The sequence below is a fragment of the Grampus griseus genome (genome assembly GCF_964374135.1).
Source record: "Grampus griseus genome assembly, chromosome: 4".
Classification (NCBI taxonomy): domain Eukaryota; kingdom Metazoa; phylum Chordata; class Mammalia; order Artiodactyla; family Delphinidae; genus Grampus; species Grampus griseus.
The window spans coordinates 39,551,509-39,572,451 of record NC_138997.1 but is presented as its reverse complement, the minus strand read 5'-3'; the positions used below and the strand labels follow the sequence as shown (position 1 = coordinate 39,572,451).

Sequence of the window (20,943 nt, the reverse complement as noted above, 5' to 3'; positions counted from 1 at the left end):
GAGGAATCAGATTCCCTGACTTCAGACTATAGTACAAAGGTACAATAATCAAGACAATATGGTACTGGCACAAAAACAGAAACATAGATCAGTGGAACAAGATAGAAAGCCCAGAGATAAACCCACGCACCTATGGTCAACTAATCTATGACAAAGGAGGCAAAGATATACAATGGAGAAAAGACAGTCTCTTCAATAAGTGGTGCTGGGAAAACTGTACAGCTACAGTTTTGTAAAAGAATGAAATTAGAACACTCCCTGTCACCATACACAAAAATAAACTCAGAATGGATTCGAGACCTAAATGTAAGACCAGACACCATAAAACTCTTAGAGGAAAACATAGGAAGAACACTCTTTGACATAAATCACAGCAAGATCTTTTTTGATCCACCTCCTAGAGTAATGGAAATAAAAACAAAAATAAACAAATGGGACCTAATGAAACTTCAAAGCTTTTGCACAGCAAAGGAAACCATAAACAAGACAAAAAGACAACCCTCAGAATGGGAGAAAATATTTGCAAATGAATCAACGGACAAAGAATTAATCTTCAAAATATATAAACAGCTCATGCAGCTCAATATTAAAGATACAAACAACCCAATCCAAAAATGGGCAGAAGACCTAAATAGACATTTCTCCAAAGAAGATATACAGATGGCCAAGAAGCACATGAAAAGCTGCTCAACGTCACTAATTATTAGAGAAATGCAAATTAAAACTACAATAAGGTATCACCTCACACCAGTTAGAATGGGCATCATCAGAAAATCTACAAACAACAAATGCTGGAGAGGGTGTGGAGAAAAGGGAACCCTCTGGTACTGTTGGTGGGAATGTAAATGGATACAGCCACTATGGAGAACAGTATGGAGTTCCTTAAAAATCTAAAAATAGAATTACCATATGATCCAGCAATCCCACTACTGGGCATATACCCAGGGAAAACCATAATTCAAAAAGACACATGCACCCCAATATTCACTGCAGCACTATTTACAATAGCCAGGTCACGGAAGCAACCTAAATGCCCATCGACAGATGAATGGATAAAGAAGTTGTGGTACATATATACAATGGAGTATTACTCAGCCATAAAAAGGAATGAAATTGAGTCATTTGTTGAGATGTGGATGGATCTAGAGACTGTCATACCTAGTGAAGTAAGTCAGAAAGAGAAAAATATCGTATATTAACGCATGTATGTGGAACCTAAAAAATGGTACAGATGAACTGATTTGCAGGGCAGAAGTTGATACACAGATGTAGAGAACAAACGTATGGACGCCAAGGGGGGAAAACCGCGGTGGGGTGGGGATGGTGGTGTGCTGAATTGGGCGATTGGGATTGACATGTATACACTGATGTGTATAAAACTGATGACTAATAAGAACCTGCACTATAAACAAACAAACAAAAAAACAACTAATACTAAACTTTTTTTGGGTTATTTGTATGGAAATATGTTAATATAAATGTTTCAGACAGTACATGAAATTTCTAAAAATCTTATATGTTCTGGTATCATAAGTCATAATTCTAGTTATTACTTTAAAATGTACATCTCAGAAATAACTAAATTTCCTTGTCAATTGCATTATCATGAACTTTCATCAAATCTTTAACCGTGGTCATTTTTAAGTCTTTTGTCATTTGCAGACAGTTCTGGGTGTACTCTGATGCTTTTGCAAATATATTCCTATAAAAGGGTTTCATGTTCAAGGAATTCATGGAAAAGACTCTAACAAGTACAGGTTTCTGGTAACTGACTATACTGCTGAGCTGAATGAATAAGCATTTTCAGAACTCTAATGGAAAGCTGATGAATTCATAAAAGTGCTAACAAAATATCAAGATGAAAAAAAATTAATTACATGGGACTGAGTGAACTGATGAGGATGATTATAATTTTTGTGACTTTCTGTTTGAATAAAAAAAATGGGGATTAAAAGAAAATAAAAATAAAAAAGACATGGGCATAAATGAGGGACTCACAATACTTATAGGAGGGTAAGAACCCATGATGTATGGGGTGGGGAGGAGGTTGAACTTGGACAATTTCTTAGAGGAGATAGTATTCTAGCATTCTTAGTTGAAACTTGAAGTATTTAGTACATTTTAAAGATAATTTCCCATGCATGGGGAATAGCATAAAGCAGTTAGGAAAGAGAGAGTTTGGAAATCCCAGGGAAAATTCTGGGATTTTAAATAGTCCAGTTTGATGAAAGAAATGGGTAAGAGGATAATGAAAGATCTGGCTACAAGGGTAGGCTGGGGATATGTTGAGAAAGTTGGATTTCATTTTGTGGTAAACCCCAGATTTTTGAGCAAAGAAATAATGCATAATTATGTATGCAATTATGGGTGACAGGAATATTCAAACATCATCCACAGTTCTTAATATATAATTAAAATATATTTTTTCACTCATAAATTACAGGGAATCTTTAATAAAACATATGTACAATAAATAATTCACACTTAAAAATGTTCATGTGACAGTTTCATGCCTTTTCAACAGAAGAGGCCACAATACCAGGGAAATCAGAAGGCAGTCTCAATAACTCTTCTACTTCTTCTTGCAAAGCCTCTGCTTTCTCATGCAACAGCAACTACAATAAAAAATCAAGACATGAGGCAAAAACACCGATTTCTAGAGAACTGCTAACATTTTACCACCATCTGTTTGACACCTGAATCCTTACATACCACCAAACTAGACATTAAAACTAATAATGAGATTGAAAAATGGCCACTTAAGAACAAGTGATTACAATTAATGAAGCTAAGACATTTAGTTAAAGCCATTTTAGCTGATCACTGCATTTGGTATACCAAAAATAAGGGAGCTTTAATACTCTCAAAGATTTGTTTTATTGAAGACTCAGCCACTTAAAAATTAACTTTTAATCTATAAAATTTAAGACAATTTTGCAAAAATTTAATTAGTTCTTGAAAATGTTATCCTTTATATATGGATTTTACTATTCCTCAAAGTTTAGTATGCTATCTTTTAAAAGCTTATCAGTGTTTCAAGGAAAAGTTTTATTCAAGCTCCTAAAATTAATATGGCTAATTTCAAAAGAAGCATAATGAGCAAAGAAAGTATTTCTAAACCCAGCGCATAGTGGATGTCAATGAATATTTGCTGAATAACGATTTCTCCCCTTTCTTTAAAAAAGCCAGAAATAAAATATTCGTATTTGTTGCATCTGGGTTTTGAGTATATTGGTGTGAAATATTTGCACTATTTCTCTTATAACATTTTTATGATAAAAAGGTCAGCAAAATCACACAGAGGAAGAAAACCACTCTCTACCAATTTGATATAAAGCATAGCATTATTTAGCACTATATAAAGGAGTCTAAAATGTAATTAGGATGTATATGTATAACTGACACTTTGCTGTACAGCAGAAATGAATACATTGTAAATCAACTATACTCCAATAAAAATTAATTAAAAAAAGGAAATTTCAAATATAAAAAAAAATAAAGCAATGAAGTCAAGGAAAAAAAAATGTAATTAGGTAAGCTTTCCAGTAACTGAGGTAATGGTGACCCTGCAAAATGAATCTGCCAACACATCCTGTAAGCACTCTACAGATCACAAAGGACAATAAGTAAACCATACAAAACTCACATGTCAACATTACTAGAATACAGAGAACACCACCAACATCAAATGACTTGAAGTGTTCTGTTTACCCCTCAGAGGCCAACTAGTAACCTCTGTTACTAATTCTTTTTTTTTTTAATTTATTTTATTTTTATTTTTGGCTGTGTTGAGTCTTCATTGCTGACTAATTCTTTATATTAAGCTTTCCTGTTCAAATTACTGTGTGGTTTCTGTTCCTAATGATTAGACCCTGACAGATACAACCAGAAAGTAAGAAAGTACACCAATAATGATGGGGACACGCCAAAAAGACACAGGAGCCAGTCTGCAGGGGCTCTTCCTGGCCAACTCTGAGACCATTTGAGTATCAAAATAAGTATGAACCCATCATTCACTCTGATATAAATAAATGAATTAAAAGATAAATGAGGAAGGAATAGCTTTTCCTCATAGTAAAATGCCAATAAAAAATATAGAGGGAACAATGGAGCTAGAAAATCACCACTTGACAAACATCATAGAAATAACTGAGGCAAAAATCATCAATGAATGCTAAAACAAGTGTGTGAAAGTTTAATGAAGAATAGGATATCTACATAGTCTCAAAGTATCCACTCCAAAAATACTAATAAAAAGGGAAAAATAATAATTTTACAGTGGAAAAGCTTGCCAGATGACACCTCCTTAACCAAATGATCAAAGTCATTATCAGTAATGTGATAAAGTGACATCCTGTGGCTCCTGATCTGATGTACTAAGGACACACAACTTTTTTGTGGCATTCCTGCAAAAACCTGTTTAACCTCAGTATAATCCTAACTGTTTTCCTTACTTCCATCCCCTATTTGCAACCTCTAACCCACCCTTCTACTCAAAATCCTGCAAGGAATATCCATTTTACTCTTTCAAGCTTACTGGAAAAGCAGAAGGGATGGTGGAAAGGAGAGCGTGTACCTCAGTCCATAAGATGGAAGCTATATATTAAGACTGGCTGAGCAATGAGACAGGGGCAGTATGGGTCCTTGGACACACAACTGATTCCTCATATCAGCTGTGAACACTAATAAACCTTTAACATTTAAAGTCACTTATTTTGGCCATCGTTACCGCAGCTCCATTTGTATCCTTAATAACATATAGTGTAACTCTATAGTCCTGCTCTACTACTTACTGACTAGCTGTGTTTCCTTGGGTAAATCAATTTCTTTAAATCTTATTTATTTATTAATAGATTTAATTAATTAATTTATTTATTTATTTTTGGTTGTGCTGGGTCTTCGTTGCTATGCACGGGCTTTCTCTAGTTGCTGAGAGCGGGCGCTACTCTTTGATGTGGTGCGAAGCCTTCTCATTGCGGTGGTTTCTCTTGTTGCCAAGCATGGGCACTAGGTATGCAGGCTTCAGTAGCTGTGGCTTGCAGGCTCAGTAGCTGTGGCTCGTGGGCTCTAGAGTGTAGGCTCAGTAGTTGTGGCGCACAGGCTTAGATGCTCTGCGGCATGCGGGATCTTCCCGGACCAGGGCTCAAACCCGTGTCCCCTGCATTGGCAGGCAGATTCTTAATGACTGCGCCACCAGGGAAGCCCCAATTTTATTTATTTATTTATTCAAATATTTGCTAAATATCTACTATAGGCTGAATACTGTGCTAGGTGCTACAGAAATGGAAATAACTATAACTTCATCCCTATCAACCCAAAGAACTCCTAATCTAATGGAACAAGTTTTAGTGTCTTCATTTGTAAATTGAATGTAACACCAACTCTGCCCACCTCAGAGGATTGTTGTAAAGATCAATCAAAGCAATACAAACAATGTGAGCACTATTCACAAAGTAAGATGGAAATTTACTTTTCAGCCATTTCTGATCTATATATGACAATAGTATAACGATGAAGTTAAAAAAACAAAAACAAAAAACTATGAGATTTCAGACCACAAGGACAGAATTATAGTTGAGATCAAGAAGGAAATAATCCCAAACTGTTGTGTAATGGATTTACCCACATGGAGCAGGAGGGTAATGACAAACTGGATTGCATCTAGCAAAGGGTAACCAGTATAGTGAATAGCCTAAAACTAGGTTATTTACTACAGGTGAAAGAAACAGAAAAGAGAAGCCCTTGGAGGCAAGAAGAGCCATTTTCAAGTATGTGAAAAGCTACCAAATGAACAAAGCAACAGTCTAGTTCCACAGGGTAGTACTCTATGATGCCATGGTAGACATTTTAACACAGCCTCATTATATTGGGATGCTCTTTGTAACACTAGGGGTCCAAAAATAGAACTACTTAATTTTTGAGGTTGTAGGCTCCTTGTCAGTGAAGGTGTTGGGGATGCTGAGGAAAGGACTTCTGTGTCAAGAGTAGCGGGAGGCAGAGTTCAGCGAGTTCCAGAGTTCCTCGTACTTCAATGAACTCTTGAAAGCGTCTTTATTTTTTAGGAGATCCTTTTCCTCCTTTTAGCAAATCTTGTATCATAACACGTGTATTATTTTTATCCAAATATTGTGAGTATAAACTTTTGCATATATAGTTAAACGTTTTTCCTTTTATATCTAAAGTATAAGGAGATTACACTACAAAATATCATAAAGATTGGGCTTCCCTGATGGCACAGTCGTTAAGAATCCGCCTGCCAATGCAGGCGACGCGGGTTTGAGCCCTGGTCCGTGAAGATCCCACATGCTGTGGGGCAACTAAGCCTGTGCGCCACAACTACTGAGCCTGCGCTCTAGAGCCCGCGAGCCACAACTACTGAAGCCCAGCGCCTAGACCCCGTGCTCCACAACAAGAGAAGCCACCGCAATGAGAAGCCCGCGCACCGCAAAGAAGAGTAGCTCCCACTCGCCACAACTAGAGAAAGCCTGCGCACAGCAACAAAGACCCAACACAGCCAAAAATTAATTAATTACTTTAAAAAATATATATATATCATAAAGATTAAAAAATAGTTTGCTTACCTTGGCTGATGAAACAATTTGCTTGGCCTGGCGTCTTGATAAATGATCAATTGTTTTTATCAGCACTTCAGGATTTGCATTAGCTAAGTGCATTAGACTTTTATAACCTGCATTGTATAACTGTCTTGCTCGACCCTGAAAAGTATTACAAAAATCATTAGGATCAGAATTTGGGATTAGGAAAAAGTAATTAAGTGTCTTACTGAAGGGAAAAAATTCACTTGCAGAGACAGGAATAAACTAAGATAATAAATATGAAGAGATAACACATCAGAATCCCAAGGAATTTTAAAAGACGCATTTGGGTCGTTCCAATCTGACTGCAAGATAGCTAGTTTTCTGTGTAGCTTAAGTGAGCTGATGTATGCTGCAATCAGAAATAAGAAACCCATTAGGGCACTTAGGCTAGGGGCATCCCCAATCAAATGTTTTAGTCCAGTACCCCTAAAATGTTCTTACCATCTACTCAGGGGACCTGAGGTAGGGGTGTGTGTCTGCATTCCCAAACAGAACTCCTCTGATTTAAGAACTGAATAACAGAGGATAAACTGAAATCAAGGGTTGGTGAAAAATAGAAAGCTAAGAAACCAGCTGAGGATACTTTCTCCTCACTCCCTTAGAAAACGTAAATGACCCTCACTGCCACCAAGTCACCACCACCTTCAACAAGCACTGTTTAAACTGACAGAAGGTGATTCTTCACTGGAGTAGAGTAAGGAAGGGATGTTAAGAATGACACATATACTTGGGAAGAGTCACCCCATCCCTACTGTTATTTTTTCCCATGAATGTGATTTTTCATCAGAACTTTTTCCAGATTAACAGGGATTTCTGGGAGACCATGGCAGCAATTAATTAAAAAAAAAAGATTCCCATGATAAATGAACAATAAGGCTATTGTCACTTACCCTGTGACATGACAGTAAAACCTGATTTTTCTGTTAGTTGAAATCATCTCAGGTGGGAAACTGGGAGGCTACTAACCTCTAAAACTCCAGTCACTTCCATGAGAGGGATTAGCTCTGCCTTTACACAGTAAGTCAACTTCTTGGTAAGTTCTACCAAAAGGGCTCTATAAACCCAGAACTCCTCAAGTTCCTGCAGAACACAAAGAAATATGCAGAATTTAAATCTGGTAAGTTATTTCAAAATCTAGTTTGCATGGTAGAGGGCTCAGAGAGGATGCTCCCTTCTGTAAATTCTGGAAGTTGGGTTAAGCCAGAGATGAACAATGACTCCAAGCAAAATTGTTACAAGGAAACATGGCAGAGACTGAGGAATTTGATGGAATGGTTTTAGGATGAGGAAAAAGATTGAAAATTGAAAAATAAACAACTATACCCCAATTAAAAAAGAAAAAGAAGTCAATAAGGAGAGTTCTATTCATTTTTATCAAAACATCAGCAAGTGATTGCATAGTTTTTCTTTCCCAAATGATTGAAAACAATTCCTACCTCTGGAAATTTATCCTGAAGACAAAATACTGAATATGGAAGGATTCAAATACAAGATGATGCTCAGTGCAGCAATATTTAAAATAGTATTAGAAACCATGAGGTGGTAATTCTTAAAGCTGGGTGGGTAAATGGGTATTCATTACATTACCTTGTCTTTTTAAATATAGGGTTGAAATTTTCTGTAATAGTAGTTTGGTTTTTTCTTTTTCTTTTTTTTTAAGTTTCCTTTCTAACCTTTGGGTATCACTGTGAGCATTTGTGACGCATGGAACAACATTAGCTAGCTACTTTGTGACCTACTACTTTCCTACTAGTAGGAAAGTAGTCAATGCACTAGTATGGCAGCAAAAAAAGAAGAAAAGAAAACCTTGAATAGAACTACTGAATCAATCAATCCTAAACCGCCTTAGCTCTGGCTTTACTGCTACATAAGATATTCATTTTTCCTTATTGTTTAAATTTCTATGGAATTTTTCTGTTACTTGCAGTTAAAAGTATCTTAACTAATACGATCGGTGTACTATTTTATTCCACTTACATAACTTTTTTTGTTTTTATTTATTTATTTAATTAATTTATTTTTGGCTATGTTGGGTCTTTGTTGCTACACATGGGTTTTCTCTAGTTGCAGCGAGCAGGGGCTACTCTTCACTACAGTGCATGGGCTTCTCAGTGTGGTGGCTTCTACTGTTGCACAGCACAGGCTCTAGGCGCACGGGCTTCAGTATTTGCAGCACGCAGGCTCAGGAGTTGTGGCTTGTGGGCTCTAGAGCACAGGCTCAGTAGTTGTGGTACACAGGCTTAGTTGCTCCATGGCATGTGGGATCTTCCCAGACCAGGGATTGAACCCATGTCCCCTGCATTGGCAGGCAGATTCTCAACCACTGAGCCACCAGGGAAGTCCTACATAACTTTTTATAAAGAAAAAAATGCTTTAAAATATTGAAAATACATTCATGAGAGTTGTCGGGTAGACTGACCCTAGGATCAACCATCAAATTATAGTTGCTTTTGAAGTTCAACCTATAGATTCTTTCACTTGAACAATTGTGTAAGGCTCACATCCTTATAGTTCTAAGTAAAACAAAGGGATAGAATTATCATGGAACACCTTTTTAAATATGAAGAACAAACACAGTAAACTTAAGAAAATACATTTTAAAGGCCAGCTTCTCCTTATTATCCATAATGTTTGTGTACTGATTAGCTACCATGTAATTAGGGAATATACGCTAAAATTTAAAAATCAGCATAAATAAAAGGTATTTAAAAGGTAAATTTGCTAAAATAATTATCATTCAATCCAAAGCCAAGTAGTTTTGGATTATTTACTCCATTAGCATATATGATAGAACTAATTGCCCTATACACACACAGAATATGGAGGCTTAAGATAGGGCAAATGAAGTAGATTTTAAGTTTAAAAGTAGAATTCATTGTGGAAAAAATTAAAAAAAAATAAGTACAGAAAAAAAAAGTACAGAAACAAATATTACTATGCCACCCCAAAACAATAAATTTCAATGCAACAAAAATGGCTTATCTTATAAACTCATCAAAAACTGGGTAGAAAACTCTGGTAAGCTTTGTTGTGTTATTTAAGGAAATTCTGAAAGCTTCTTTTAGTAAAGTCTTAAATAAATCGATCTCAAATGCATATGGCCAAAATTAAGTTTTCTTCTTTATTTTATAAAACACACATTTGATGTAGAAACTGACGTAGCTGCTTGACACTGGAAGCAAAAATGGGAAATTACTGTGGTAATCAAAAGAACATGGTACTGAGTAGTCAGGTATCTGCTGGATATTGGTAACATACCAATCAAACACTTTACATAGTTACCACTCAGGAGAAAGACACTCACACAGAATCTACATCAATGGAGAAAAGTTATTTTAAGAGTTGATTCCAGGGACTTCCCTGGTGGTCCAGTGGTTGGGAATCCACCTTTCAATGCAGGCAACGCGGGTTTGATCCCTGATTGAAGAACTAAGATCTCACATGCCACAGGGCAACTAAGCCCTCATGCCGCAACTACTGAGTCCTCATGCCACAACTAGAGAGAAGCCTGTGTGCCACAACAAAGAGCCCACGTACTGAAATGAAAGATCCCTCATGGTGCAACTAAGACCCAATGCAACCAAAAATAAAGAAAGAAAGAAAAGAAAAAACAACAACAACAAAAAGGAAGAGTAGAAAAAAAAAGAGTTGATTCCAAATACTTGAAACTATTAATGATAGCTCTAAAAGTAGGGATAACTAAGGACTTCCTACTTGTTCATTATGTTTTAGTTGATTCTGTCATTCTGTAATACCTTTATTACATGCATGTATATAGTATTTTTGTAAGTGGATAAAAACAAAGATATATTTTAAACAAATTTTGAGTGCTTTGTAATAACAGAAGAAACAAGAGAACATATTGACTAACTGGCTTTTGAGTTCAGTAACGGTTAAAACAGAAGATGCACACAGCATATATCATCTATTTAATGGAATTACCTCACAGAAGTGTAACACACAAGAGGAGAATGCGGCAGCTCCAGAGAGAAGGTTTTGTATATATCCTCGAGGCATATTGAATTTTTCAGACACACTCCAAATGTTGGTCTCTTTGAGCAAGGTATAAAGAACGAAAGACAGGTATAGTCTGTTGACAATATTCTTGTCCACCTTCTAGAAAGACACAAATAAGTTTATGTACTGGACCTGCTAAAAAATGTACATTACATTCAAAATGGACAAAAGGTAAAGAGCATGAAGTTGTACCACAGGAGAGCAAGGATAGAATGGTTCCACAGAAATAAATCTAAGTTCTAACAAACGTACTTTAGATGAGTTCAAATTACCGTTTTTCTGAGTGTAAAAAGAGATATGCCAAATTGTTCCCAATTTAAAGTTCCTTCTATAGGGAGTGTAGTGAGTTGAATTGTTCCCCAAAAAAGATATGCTCAAGTCTTAACCCCTGGTACCTTTGAATGTGACCTTGTTTGGAAATAGGATCTCTGCAGATGTAATTAGTTAAGGATCTTGAGATGAAATCATCCTGGATATACAGGGGGCCCTTAAGGGCCCATTATTCAATGACTGTCATCCCTTACAAGAGAGACGACACAGAATGACACAGAGTAGGCAATGTGAAAATGGAGGCAGACTTTGGAGGGATACATCTACAAGGATTGCCTGCAACCACCAAAAGCTAGGAGAGAGGCAAGATGGTTTCTTCCTCAGAGTCTCCAGAAGGAACAGCCCTGCCAGCATCTTGATTTCAGATCTCTGGCCTCCTGAACTGTGCCAGAATACATTTCTGTTGTTTTAAGACACCTGGTTTGTGCTAATTTGTTATGGTAGCCTTAGGAAAGAATACAGGAAGGAAAGGAATTGGGGAAACCTTTACATTTACTGTAGTATTTATAGGTGGTATATATATGTGTGACTGTGATTATAAATTAGACAAACGCATTTGTTTAGATAAATATGTTAATAAGTCTAAAAAGTAAACACTAGATTCTATGATTTCCACATGGTCATGGTAAATAATTAATGTTTCCAAAGTTAAAACACTGAAAGAAAAATGCTTCCTGTAGTTGACTATTTCTATTCTGTTATGTGCTTTTGCCTGTGCTGCCTAGTGATTATTTTTTGGGTAAAGCATTTCATAGCTAATATTAAGCTAACTCAGAAACTGAGTAACTCATGCTTAAAATCAGAGGAAAAAAAGATGAATTTTAAAGAGAAAAAGTAGGTTTAAAATATAAAATTATATCCTTTACTACAGTAAAAGAATGTTTAAGATGAGAACTTAGGGTGGCACATTGAAGGATATAAGAATTACAGATTCTGCATGTTGTACTGGATCACCCTTTTAAAAAGCATTAAGCTGAAAAGCATGATAGCTGAAAAACAAGTAGGAAAAGTTTACCTTTTAATTTCCCAATTTTAGTGCATCTTCATTATTAACTATAAATTGAGTCAATGTAGATTTTGCTTAGAATGTATTTTCTAAGCCAAGAAAAACGATGTGATTATATTACATGGCAAGATAAGCCACATCATGCCAATTTCAAGATTTTTACAAAAAATGTTTAAAGGTCTTTTTCAATGTGAAGACATCAATTAGATTCTAAGTAAACATCATGTTCTGCAGAAGTTTTTTAAAAAGATACTTCTAAAGCACTGAACTAGTAACTAACCCATTTGTAATTAAGATAAATCCATGCCCATACTATTTTAAATATTTAATTATCAATTGAACAAACATTTATTGACTATATTTCATAAAGTGTAACAAAAATAAATTTTGATTCGTTTTAAAAGATACATTATTCTAATAAGGTTTTATAAATGTTTATTATTTGGTAATGAGTTGCAAACTAATATGATTTTGTTTTTATTTTATATTTTAGAGTTTGATACAAAAGGCTTGTTTTAAGAAATATCTTTAGTCAACATTTTGAAGGCCTAAACAACATAGCCATTTCTGAGGTAAAAGACCCAATTTAAATATTGACAACATGAATACTGAAGTGATATATATTTATAATTTTATGATACATCAATACAGGGGACAGCTGCACAATTCAATTCAAATATAAGTAAACACCACCTTCCATTTTTCAAAATGAAATCAGTAAAATCTATATAAATTTTAAAGATATAGGGGAAATGGTAGGTAAGATAATTACGTTTCAAGGAAGATTAGATTACCAAAGAAAATGAAAAATGAAAAAAAGTGTATTATGAGGTGGAAGATTATATGAACTTAAGGATTCTGAATGCATGTTTGCCACAGAATTATTTCCACTTCTCTTAAGGTTAGTGTGTACATTCAACACTTGCTTCATGTTTGTTGACTAAACTTTAAAACACAAAAATATAAGATATCACACAAGAGTATTGGCTTTTCCACTTCAACCTTCTAAAATGCTTTATGTACTTCAAGTACATTGGGAGTTCTTTGGGACAACAGCAACAACAAAAACAAAAATCCCAAACTCGTCCTATCTTAGAATCCCTGATACCAAGTAGAATGCTTAATAAAAGGTTTCTAGAAGATTTTTTTCTCCCTTTAACTGCACTTATTTCAGGATTCCATAATACTGTGAAAACATTTTACAAATATTTTACAATTTATATAATTTAAGCCATAATAAGTAGCCTAAGAAAAACAGATAAAATAAGGTTTACCTTTTCCTATGATACTTACATGTGCATGACTATTTTAGAAATACAAAGGTACACAAAAAAAGGGCCATCACACCACCCAGAAATAAATACTGTTTAAAAAAAATACCTAAATTTCTGGTCCTCAGATGTTTTAAATAGTAAAATGGGAATTATATTAAAGAGAAAAAAAGTGAACCAAAAGGATCAAGTCAACAAAGGAGATGATACAACAGCATTAATTTTGTTTTATGAACTTAAGTTATTTAGGAAGGAAAAAAAGACTATGGTACCTTCCTGATAGCTTGACCTGATGCTTTCTTCCCAATAAAGTTCTCAGAGACTCCAACCAGAACAGCCACATTTTGTTCTGCTGGGCTGAGCTGGCTGAACTACAGAGAAAAAGAGCATAAATATATTGAAAAATTAAATTGTAACTTTAAAAAGTCTGCCATTAATCAAATCCAGTATTTAGTCATATCACACTTTCATTATTATAAAAGATATGAAAAAACCCACATATTTTGTTTACAAATATTACAAGCTTAAAAGATACAGTATTAAAATATTTGGGTTGGCCAAAAAGTTCGTTCGGGTTTTCCCATAAGCTGTTACAGAAAAACCCGAACGAACTTTTGGGCCAACCCAATATAACAAACTTTAGTAGAATGACTTAAAGACATGGCCACAAATACTGTGACCATGGACTATGATTTCCATGGACTATGGGCTCATGTTTAATATGGGAGATGTCTGTGGGAAGAGAGAAGAGGGAAAGCTTTTGAAAGTAACTGCATTGTATAATACCACTTAGAAAAACTTAGAGTAACAATTTTAAAAAACGACATTAAAAAGACAGTTAATTTCCTGCAATTAAAAGCTGCATATTGCTTCTGCCTAATATGTGTTCATGCATCTAGCCTGTTCACAGTAAAATCATAACAGACTGTACTCTACCACTTGGTTTTGTAACAAGTATGGCCAGTTCCACCTTGCTACTGTTGATAAAGATGATATTCCTTCTCAGGTATTAACATCACCGGGTTTGGTGTGACATGATGTGACATCACGTGTGACTGTAATAGAGCTTTCATGTAATTAAACTATCAATCATCAGGGATGGCTTTCATGGTTTTCTTTATATTCCAGGCATTATAAAATGTAGTGGTCACCAAATCATACGAGTAAACTACCTTTGGGGAAATGGGACCAGGGATGACCTTTTTTTCTTTTCTGCACCTTTCTTTATTTTTTTGATAATGAACATGTTTATATTTAACAGAAAATATTTAAGTGAAACAAACAAAAAATGTTATTGCCATATTACTACTTTAAAAACTCAAAAACAAAGGGCCCAATTTCAAATATATTTTAATAAAGAAAAAATGTGAATAATCACTTGACAAAAATCAAATCCTGATCCATTATTGTAGCCTGTATTGCAGAATCTTATTGTCTCACCTGCCTGAAGTATATCATCCAATCAGGGTGACACTGAGAAGCCATATCATAGGGAGTTGTTAAGTAAATTAGATGAAGAAGGCTTTCAAGCACAAGTCCTTCAAGACCTTTCTTCAAGTCTCTGTAGAGACTGTCACAATAAGCCAAATCTATAGCTCCTAAAAGAAAGACACAAATAGTTCATCTTTCATCATCACCAAAGGGGGAAAGAGGTGACTTTAAAGTAAGTCTAGTTTAGGAGTTAACTACAAAAGTCTTTAAAATCTCTTACTATGTAACTTAACACAACTATTTTGGAGGTCATTTTGATAGTATCCATCAGCATTTAATAAGTACATACCTTCTGACCCAACCCCTCTAATCTTGGGAATCTAACCCAGAGAAACATTTCCACACAATTCCAAAAATACATGAGCAGAGATGCCCAAGCAGCCTTGTTTATAATGGAGAAAAATCAGGAACACAGTAAATGTCCATCAATAGGGGAGTGGTGAAATAAATTATGGTATCCATACTATGGATGACTATTGTAGTAAAAGAAAAATGAGGTAGATTTAAAGGGATTAACATGTGAAGATGCTCATGGTATTTTATAAGTGAGAAAAGCAAGCTCTGTGTGTGTGTGTGTGTGTGTGTGTGTGTGTATATACATATATATGTATATGTATATATATATACACATATACACGTACACATAAAAATGTTTGGAAGGATATATGTATCAAATTGTTATGAAATTTACAGATAATGTCTGCAAAAATATATACCAAATTGTTATTCTTGGTAAGATATTATGATTTTATCACTGCTGAGGGAGGGGAGCATGAAGGAGGGATGACCACCCTTTTCTCCATATACCTCTACAGTACTCTAAATTACTTGTTTCAAAACACTTTTCAACTTTTTAAAGTTGAAGTAGTCCAACAGTTTGTAAGATAAGATTAATATTATTAATATGAAATTACAAATCCAACTTAACATTACATAATAATTTCTATTTTTTCCAATGCATTTTCTCAGATTAGTAATGAGATTTAGGTAAACTCTTACCCTTAAAAGAAGCTCGTCCCAACTTTGTAATGTGAAAACTATATTGGAACTCTTCTTCCGACCCATGAATAGTGTCTTTTTGTAGAAGTCCTTTTTCTGTCAAAATAGTATCGTTTTGTAGGAGTCCTTTTTCTGTCAAGTATCTAAGTGATTCGACAGTTATTTCCCAGAGACTTCTTTCTTTCAACAAAATCTTCTGCTGAACACCAAAAAATGTACCACTCATAAAGTGATATATGTCACCGAGATTTGTTGCAATCTGAAACAATTCAGGACATCATTAGAGCATCTTCCCTAATTCAAGGTAACATTTTGAATGAATAATTAATCAAGATGATGACTCATTTCCATACCGCAAAGCTATTTAAATAAAAAACTATTATAAAATCTACATAGTTGCATAAAGGTAATTTTATAACAACATTTTAAAATCAAAAGAAGAAAACAATTTAAGGGAAAAGATAGTTATCATATTCCTACTTTTTTTTTTTTTTTTTTTTTAATTTGCGGTACGCGGGCCTCTCACTGCTGTGGCCTCTCCCGTTGCGGAGCACAGGCTCCGGACGCGCAGGCGCAGCGGCCATGGCTCACGGGCCCAGCCGCTCCGCGGCATGTGGGATCTTCCCGGACCGGGGCACAAACCCGTGTCCCCTGCATCGGCAGGTGGACTCTCAACCACTGCGCCACCAGGGAAGCCCCATATTCATACTTTTAATGAAAACATCTACACATTTCTCATTCAAAAACCCCTTAGGTTTTTGAATAATTTTTCACAATACCTCCAAAGCTGTGCTCTCTGTTTACTCCTCAATTATCACTAATTCCCACTTAGCCTCCTTCAGAAATCCTTCCTCCACCCCTTTCCAGCCACATGTGAAAACATTCTTTAGCTTTAAAAATTGTATTAAAAAAACAAACAAACATGGAAAACACAACTGAAAGCCTCCACTAAAACAGGATCAGGCAATACTTTCCCTGACATATTACTTAAAAATAGACAGCAGTTTTTTACTGCTTTTTGTCTCTCTCATTCCCATCTCCTTTTCCTGTTCTTTTGCTGCCTTTTTTTCTCCCCACTTACTCACTATTTAAAACTTATAATGGCAATCGTAAGTAATACTTAACTCACCACTTGGTATTCAGATGTAGAGCTGTCTCTGAATTAGAATAATTTATATTAGCCAATTTCAATGAAATCAACAAGTTATACTAAAATATAGTCAATCAATAAGCATATTTTTCTCTCTCACAACTCTGACGATATTTCAACTGGAAAACTTAACTAGTAATTTCATATTAAACCATTATAAGCGATAACAGAAAATAAAATGGAGCACAGACATTTCCTATTGTTTCTCCTTTTAATAAAAATCATTCTTAATATAGTATTCATTCAGGCCAAATTGTACTTTTAAGATACTCAGTTTGTAGATTATCAGCATACTTAGTTTCTATATTGTTTTTTGGTTGGCCGATTACAGTTAACCGTGGGAGTAAACAAACAAACAAAATCCTTTACTTGATCCTTCTGGCGACCAACAGGTTACCTTTCTAGCCCTCTGAAAACTTATAGACATAGTGGTTTAAACCCACTGGTAGAGACTCTGCTTCTGGCTTCTCAAAGCTGGGTTCTTCACTGTTGCCCCAACCTGCAAGTTCAGCCATGACCAACTCCAAAGTCAACCCATTCATTAATTCAAGTGTTTACCAAGTGCCAACCACATGCCAGGCACTGTGCTAGTCACTGGGATTCAGTGATAAATGACAATACATGTGGATCCTGCTGTCACAGGGCTTACATTCCACTGGGGTAAAGTTATTAGCCAAATAATGGCACTAACAAGAATACGACTACAAACTGATAGGTGCTATTAAAGGAAAGAATGTGTTTCTACAAAGCATACAATAGACTGACTGGACTCAGTGGCAAAGAAAGGCTTCCCTGAGGAAGTGGTGGTGAAGTGAAAGTCTGACCGTTAAGTGGGAGTGGGTGAGGGTGAAACTGGAGACGGGGAGGTAAGAAGGGCGAGTCCCAGGCTTACAGAACACTGCAGTAGGAGCAAGTATAGAATGTTTGAGAAATGTAATAGAAGGCCAGTATGTCTGGAGTACAGAGTATACGAAGGCTGGTGGGAGATGAGGATGAAAAGACAGGCAGAGGCCAAATCTACCACAGTAGACCATGATAAGGAATTTGGGCTCAATCCTAACAGCAACAGGAAACAACCAGTGACAAATTTTAAGCAGAAGGGGGTGATACATTCGGATTTTATATTTTGTGAAGATCAGTCTATTGAAGAATTACTTGGAGGGGATGTGGGAAGGCAGGGCAGACAGAGTGAATGCAAAGAGACCAACTGGGAGACCATTACAGTGATCCAGGCAAGACCGCAGTAGTATGCACCAGCGTGTGCAAGCAGCCTACGTAACCTACCTTTTTGCCTTGGATTCTTTTTTTGTGAAAGCACAGTTATATTACTTTATTCAAAGGTATGCAAAGATCAGAGATAAAACATATAAAGTGTCTAGCAGAGCATCTGAAACATAGTTGTGAGAAACAATAATTGGAGGCTCCCTGTATCCCATGGCCCAACAACTGTTATGATCTCTTATTAATGCCTGGAGTTTCCATCTCTTCCACCAAACCCTGGACCTAGTCTCTCCAGGGATGCCCACCTCTACCTTCTGCCTCCTGACCTCACACTGCCCTTCTTGCCTCTCACCCCTATCCCACCTGGTTGTTCCTGTCCAGAGGACTTGACTTCTGCTTCAGTTCTAACTCTAAAGATTTTCCCACTTCTCCACCCGGTCTGTAATTCCGGCCTCTTTCCACAACTAGAGCCCTGTTGTGAAGCCTTACCCCAAGGAGTAGGAGGAACCCTGATGGCCTGTCCTCCTCAGGACGGGGCCCCGTAGTCTCCTATGGGCAGGCTTGAAACAACAGCTGCCTATAGGCTAATCTCCTGAGCTGACTCTGCCTGGACTTCTTGCTGCTGTACTTCAATTGTTAAAACAGAAAACAACGGTTGCATTGCCAGGCCCATAAAACCAGACTTTTGTGGCCAAGTCAGTTCCCCCAGGAGTCCTGTACCTGAGAGCACTGGTCTCAGTGCACAGGGAGTGCACTGAAGTCCCAACTCCCTCCTAATTCCACTGCCTTTTGTGGAGTCCTCACTCATGACATACTCATATTTGTCAGATGTATAAACATTTTCCTCCGCCTTTTCATTTGTTAAGCAGGGTCCTTTGAAGAGAATTTTAAAATAATGATGAAGCCTATTAAATTGATTTTTTTCTTTCATGGTTTATGGTTTTTGTTTCCCACGTAAGAACTCTTTGCCTACCCCAAGGTAACAAAAATTTTTTCCTAGATTTTCTTCTAGAAGTTTTATTTTAGCTTTTAGGTCTAGGTCTATGATCCATTTTGAGTTAATTTTTTTGGACAGTGGGAGGTAAGAGTTGGGGTTAATTTGTCTGTGGTTGTTCCATATTGGTATCTACTTGTTTCAGCACCATTTATTGAAAAAAAAATCCTTTCTCCATTTAAATACCTTGGCACCTTTGTTGAAAATGAATTGATCATATATGGGCCTAATTCTGGACTTACTGATCTATTGGTCTATATGTCAATCTTTGCACCAATATCACACTGTTTTTAATTATTGAAGCTTTGCAGTAAGTCTTGAAGTCAAGTTCTTTTACAAAACTATTTTTGGCTATTCTATTCCTTTGCATTACCAAATAAATTCTAGTATCAGTGTGAAATTTCTACAAAAAAACCTGTTGAGATTTTGATTGGGATTGCACTGAATTTATAGGCCAATTTGGGAAGAAGTAACATCTGAACAAAAGTGAGTGTCCCAATTCATGAACATGCTATCTCTCTCCATTTATGTAGGCCTTCTTTAATTTCTCTAAGCAGTGTTTCATAGTTTTCAGTGTATAGGTCTGACACATATTAGTTAAATTTACCCCTAAGTATTTCATGTTTTTTTTGAATTTACTGTAAATGGAATTGTTTTTCCAATTATTTGCAGTAAGTATATAAAAATATAATTGAGTTTTGTACATTGACCTTGTATCCTGTGACACCACTAATTACACTCTGGTTTTTTGGACATTCCTTTGGATTTTTCTTGAATTCAATGCCATCAGCAAATAAGACAGTTTTACTCTTCCTTTCTAAACTGTTTGCTTTATTTTTTCTTCCTGTCTTATTGTATTGGGTACAAGTTCTGATATATGTTGATTAGTAGAGTGAGAGCAGATTTCTTTTCCTGATCTTAGGGGAAAAAACATTTAGTTTTTCACCATTAAGTGTGATGTTACCTGTAGTTTCTTTTTTTTTTAAATAAACAACCTTTATCAGATTGAAGAAGTTCTTTTCTACTCCTAGTATGTTGAGCTTTTATCATGAATGTTGAGTTCTGTCAAATGGATAATTATCAATATACTGATGAACTTTGAATGTTAAACCAACTTTGCATTATTGGAGTAAATTCTGATTGATCATGGTATATTGTTCTAATAATGTATTGTTGTATTACTAGTACTTTGATATGGTTTTTTTTTTTTTTTTTTTTTGCAGCACGTGGGCCTCTCACTGCTGTGGCCTCTCCTGCCGTGGAGCACAGGCTCCGGATGCGCAGGCCCAGCGGCCACGGCCCACGGGCCCAGCCACTCCGCGGCATGTGGGATCCTCCCGGACCGAGGCACGAACCCGCGCCCCCTGCATCGGCAGGCGGACTCTCAACCACTGCGCCACTAGGTAAGCCCTGATATGGGTTTTTATATGTATGTTTACCAGAGACATTGGCTTGTAGTTTTCTCTTCTTGTAATATCTTCGTCTGGTTTTGGTATCAGCATAATGCTGGTCTCATAAGATAAGATGAGCAGTGTTCCATCTTCCTCTACTTTCTGAAAGAATGTGTGTATGACTGATATTATTTCTCCTTTAAATGTTTGTTAGAACTCACCAGTGAAGTCAGTTGGGCCTAGGGTTTTCTTTGTGGGAAAGTTCTAAATTATAAATTCAATTTCTTTAATAAATATAGGACTATTCAGATTTTTTATTTCTTCAGTCAATTTCGGGAATTGTGTCTTTCAAGAATTTTCCCCATTGGACTTCCCTGGTGTTGCAGTGGTTAAGAATCTGCCTGCCAATGCAGGGGACGTGGGTTCAAGCCCTGGTTCTGGGAAGATCCCACATGCTGTAGAGCAACTAAGCCC

General features: G+C 36.1%; 1 protein-coding gene across 1 annotated transcript in view; it reads right to left on the bottom strand.

Moving 5' to 3' along the window:
• Positions 1-2,406: 2,406 nt before the first annotated feature.
• HELQ (helicase, POLQ like) overlaps positions 2,407-20,943 on the bottom strand; it is a 40,450-nt gene continuing 21,913 nt past the window's right edge. Inside the window, 7 exon segments of the mRNA XM_082653508.1 lie at positions 2,407-2,615; positions 6,582-6,716; positions 7,566-7,679; positions 10,542-10,715; positions 13,496-13,594; positions 14,664-14,821; positions 15,714-15,972. Of these exon segments, the coding sequence (XP_082509634.1) occupies positions 2,508-2,615; positions 6,582-6,716; positions 7,566-7,679; positions 10,542-10,715; positions 13,496-13,594; positions 14,664-14,821; positions 15,714-15,972 (1,047 nt within the window). The 3' untranslated portion in view covers positions 2,407-2,507.